The 5094-nt window shown below is 34.1% G+C and overlaps 2 protein-coding genes and 1 long non-coding RNA gene across 3 annotated transcripts in view; 1 reads left to right on the plus strand and 2 right to left on the minus strand.

The window, feature by feature from the left end:
* Positions 1-56, minus strand: part of LOC102676927 (daf-12-interacting protein 1-like) — a 10406-nt gene extending 10350 nt beyond the window's left edge. The window contains 1 exon segment of the mRNA XM_031512285.1: positions 1-56. Within this exon segment, the coding sequence (XP_031368145.1) occupies positions 1-56 (56 nt within the window).
* Positions 57-116: 60 nt separating this feature from the next.
* On the minus strand, positions 117-3439 carry LOC116186073 (putative protein kinase C delta type homolog). Its single transcript, XM_031512281.1, has 5 exons — positions 2988-3439; positions 2372-2635; positions 2022-2053; positions 1857-1942; positions 117-1250 (listed from the first exon to the last, which is right to left on the minus strand). Exons 1-5 carry the CDS (start codon positions 3107-3109, stop codon positions 1113-1115), a joined length of 642 nt encoding a protein of 213 aa, XP_031368141.1. The 5' UTR covers positions 3110-3439; the 3' UTR covers positions 117-1112.
* LOC116186076 lies at positions 1166-2830 on the plus strand. Its single transcript, XR_004150994.1, has 3 exons — positions 1166-1305; positions 1434-1533; positions 2363-2830. It is a non-coding gene; the product is annotated as an uncharacterized LOC116186076 (long non-coding RNA).
* Positions 3440-5094: the final 1655 nt, after the last annotated feature.

Raw genomic sequence — 5094 nt, forward strand, 5'->3', positions numbered from 1 at the left:
TGATTGGAGAAAGGTCCCCCATAGTAATAGGGTAAACCGTCACCGTAGTAAGGCATTGTGGCAAGTATTATCCAATGGATTCACGTGTACGGACTTGTCGAAGAGCTGAAGTTTCGAAGAGGGAGCACGAACGGAGGCACGTCCGCTCCGTAGACACGAGCGGTTCGACGCTCTCGAAGACGACTGAGCGCGGCACGGATCGCCGGCGTTCTCAGGTGTTCGACGAGGCGTTCTCACGGTTCAGGGAGCCAACATCGACTGAGTCTAAGCGAGCGACCCGGTGTAATAATAGAAGTCTAGTATATGAGGCTTCCTAGCATCTAACTATATATACTAGCTGGACTCTAATAACCCGTGCAACGTCTCAAGCATTGCTTCCCCTACAAATATTTGTCGAATTGTAACATTTGTACGTGACTCAGAGTTTGGATCGGTTTGTATCTGTCGATTGTAAAAGACGTGGTCACTTATTATTGTTACGATGCTTTAACGAGATTCTCTCTCGTTTTGAATTTATCTATGGTGCACAATATTAAAATTTATTTAAAAAAGTTATTAAAAATTGATGAATTTCATGAATTTATTTGTTTCAGAAACATTCACAAATGATATACAATATGAAAATAGAAAAAGAATTTTCTATCTAAAGTATAGCTTGATTAGAAGACACTTTATTACTGGCATGCTGTTAAAGATATAATACGACGTACGACAAGTTTGTGGAGAACGTTATGAGAAATACCAGAAAACTTGCAATTATTGAAGCTTGTGGCAAGCATGCATGTCAACCGTGTAAAACGCGCATTTATGTGTCAACGGAGTCACGGTTTCGCGTTGTTTTGTATTCAAGCATTGAGTTCCGCGCCAAATGTTTCTTTTCTCGGTGCCTATTGTTGCTTGTTCAGAGAATCTTAGAAATAGCCAACGAATGGCGAACGGATACTATTTCAAACCAAACTAAGAATAATTTTAAACTAAGATTAAAATATTAAAAAGTAAAATTTTAGAAAAAATTATAATCAATAGTGCGAATTTAAATGAACGTTATATTAAAAAATTTTAAATTCAAGGTGCATCAAGAATAAAATGAAAGATATGCAAGAGTGAATTTTTTACATACCGTCGCATCTGACACCTTGTCGAAAAAAGCCGTATAACATGGAACCACAATGATCACAAAACGTCGGCGACATAAATGTGTGAAGCCGAAATCTGTGAGGCACATCTACCTTGAAACGCTCCCTCAAGTACTGCACAATATTGAACAAGTATTAACAGAATTAGACCGATTCTGCGTGGGACTAGGTATTGCGTTATTTCTGACAAATAGCATAGTGAGTATATATACAATAGAGTAACAATACTTTTTGTAAAAATAAATATCGAGCGATTTAAACAAAAATATATAAAAATACATGTATGATAATTTACAGATACATTTGTGGAAGTGGATTTCATGTCCTAAATTGCTGGAAGAGCCGAATGTTTTCAAAAACATTCATAATTTGGTAAAACCTACTCTTGCATCATAAAGTAAATATATACACATAAAATTTTGAAGTTCAAAAATAAACATAAATTTTAACATACGAGGATAATGTTAGAAACAATCTTGTTTTCCACAGTCAAATATCTGGATGAATTACACATCATTGAATAAATAAGCAAACATAGTTTATTCGAGTTCTACATTCTTGGTACAAAACTTGTACCAAGAAACGTGATCAGTTCTCGTTAAAGGAAATGGATAAATTGATATTATCAATCGTGATATATTTTAGACAAAAATTTGACGCTTACTCGATGAAATTCGGAACAAAAACAGAAATTGGAGAATTGATAAAGCAAATACTTACTATCGTGTTCTCGGATTGCCTGCCACTTTCCGGGCACTTGGTTAACAATTTATCATGGCACTTCTTATGCACCGCTGTTTGGCAGGCTAAAACGCAGGATAGAATATTAATAGAAATGCAACGTGGTGCAGACAGAAAAATCGCAGTTCGCGATTTAATATTTACCTTGGCACTGGTATCCTTGCTTCCCAAAGCCCCTATGACATAGAGTACACTTTACATTAATTGGAAAATATAATCAAGGAAATTATCGTTAACGCAGATATTTGAATAATGTGCCCGAAAAATGCAATCGAAAGTATTTTTAGATAAACCGCGCATACATCAAAGCAGCCATCTTTTATGATAAATCAAGATTCTTCTTCGATTGCTATATTATCGGAATGAAAATGTTCTTGATAAAACATTTATTGTTTTATTATATCATTTTATTCGTTTCTTAGACAAATCTTTATCTATTTAATTTTTTATAGTTTATTTTATTTATTTATTTTTTTCTTTTTTAGAGACTTTACCAAAGAAAATCCTTGCAAAAAGCGCAGAATGTTGGTTGTCTGAAGAATTTTGCAACTAATTTGTGACCTCGAACTACATGCACTTTGTTGTGTTTCACTGCCCCTCTTCTTTTTGTAATTGCTCCCCCACCGATATTATTCATTTCACGTGGAGAGGATGCAACTACAATGTCCCTTCGGGGAACTCTGGTTTTGTATACATACGTTTTCCCTATAGAGCTTGCTGGTGGAAGATCCGTTGGATTTAGTATTGGAATTCTAGTCCTGGAATTATCATACATTGTATCTTTTTTTTTTTTTTTTTGTAGTTTTTGTTCAAGCCAAAGTTTCTTTCAATGGATGAAATTCACGTTTATGTATAACAGGTATGTTTTGTATTTACTTTGTTTAATAGAAAATCCTAATTATTTTTGTTGATAATATTTTTAATTATTTGAAGGAGATAATTAAAAGAGAAAACTAATACTTCCTCATTTCATCATTTAATTTTACATTTATAATTATTAATGAAATACTAATTAATTATAAATAATTTTTTTTAATTTCATTAATTAAAGAAGATCGACACTTTGACTCGACAAAACATTTAACAAGTTTTACCTACCGAATGGCTCACCTGTAAGTGTACCCTTCCGCGCTCACATGAGTTTGCGGACTCCTACGATCCGCAGCAGACTTCCGGGCAGAACCACTACCAGCGTTACGCTTTTTTGCATGGGCACCAGCGGTAAACATCATTTTCCTATTCACTTTCTTTACCTTCTCTCACTTATTTGGCGATCAAGTTCTTCCAGATGATAGAGACAAACACTAATGAATTCCGTGTGCCCGATCGATGATGCTATCTTTTTAATTTCCCGCCTTGTGAGGCTTGAATTCCAAAACATATCGCCGCGTAATGCCAAAAGAATTTTCGCTCATCGGCCAGCAACATCTTCATCTCGGTACGCTGCGCACGAAGCATCGATCGTTTCCAATTGATCAAAATTTATTGATTCTGCTTTGGAAAAGAAACATCGAACGGTATTTGTGTATCACATTTTTAATAATATTAACGGTAATTGTAATAAATAAGGGATCACAATAAAGAATCTATATAATATCGATTTTCGAGAAGAGAATAATTTCGAGTTTTTCACAGAAATTTTTCAAGGATGAAGAATAGGAGACACTGATTCTCTTCTGCAACCTCTTCTCATCTTCTCTGATGAGGCCATGCGTTTTCGATCAAGTGAAATTTATCATCAAATTTTATGACTAATACTCGAACAAAAAGTGGAAGATGCCTCTTCTTTTCGATTCCCTCTTCATCCAGCACGTTGATCGAACGTCCGGATATGATACGTTATTTCATCGGAAACGTGTCGACCAGAAGTAGCGCTAGCTATGTTCAAACGTCAGCTATGCGACTCGATCGACCGTTCACGATGTTCAAATGGCCGCACTTGAGGAAATATCTTCGAATTTCCAGGATTGACGACTACTCTAATTCCATTTTAAATTGAATCACAAAATTGAATTAAAATTTATGGATCATCGCGTGAATATTTATGAACGTAGGAACTGGATTTTTGACGCCTAAAACGTTGTGTAGCTTTGCACGAAACTCTCGAGTCTATAAATATCAGCCTGTTGAATGCCGCCCGCTTGGATTGCATAGCGCCGCACGCGGAAAATATTAGAACGCGTGATCAGGTGTTTTCCAGCCTGGAAAAGCGCTCTTATTATTGCTGTTGAAAGTGTATTGTGTAGCCAATCCTGAATAAATTAAGAAATATAAAATTGAAAATAACGAAAAATTTGTATACTTCAAACGAGCTTCGCTTCAGAAAAGTAATATATCTGGGTTTATGCTAAATTAAAGTAGATAATAAGAAAAACATCAACGAGTAAGGCTTTTTATACAAATGTCTGTATTTCTTTTCATGTAATTAACGATGTGTACAGTGAGTTCATTTCTTTATATATCAAATACAGAGAAACAATAGTTCTTCGTGATTTTTATCGTGTGGATAGCACTTTTTCTGCTTTAAGTAATATCTTTTCTCTTTCTCTTTACTGTGCATTACATTAAAAAGAAATTTCACGACTGATCTTTCTCATTCTTCTTTCTTTTGAAACGAATGAGAGATGTCGGTAAATATATTTAAGCAGAAAATTAGAAAGAGAAACCGCTTCAAACACAGCCTTTTCACATGATAGACACACAGACACGACGAGGAAATTGTCCAATTCATCTTGATGCTATATACAACTAAAATAAAGTACAAATAGCTATAGATTTGATCATGGAACAACGTTTTACATTTTGTGCTCTCAACAAAGTCTTTTGTTGTTCCAATCAAATTCACAATATCTCCTCGTCGATTAATATGTATGTAGCTGTTACTTTCGCTCGCGGCGGAATTACGTATAAATAACGAAATTAACAGTAAAATTCTTACAATATTTATATATTTATATTTATGTATATATTTATATATAGCGGACAAGGAATAGAATTCTAAATTGATAAGAATATCGCTACGATAAAAATCGAAGTGATTCTTATAAAGAGATTATCACTGAAAACTGAAAACACCGTTTATCTTCCAAGATAATAACGGTTTTATGACTGATCTGTTTGTATGTTTATATTATGCTTTATTAAAAATCCCTAACTAATAGTTTTCTTTGATTAAAAAAAAAAAAAAAAAAAAAAAAAAAAAAAAAAAAAAAAAAAA

Source organism: Apis dorsata, unplaced genomic scaffold (assembly GCF_000469605.1).
Source record: "Apis dorsata unplaced genomic scaffold, Apis dorsata 1.3 scaffold_407, whole genome shotgun sequence".
NCBI classification, from domain to species: domain Eukaryota; kingdom Metazoa; phylum Arthropoda; class Insecta; order Hymenoptera; family Apidae; genus Apis; species Apis dorsata.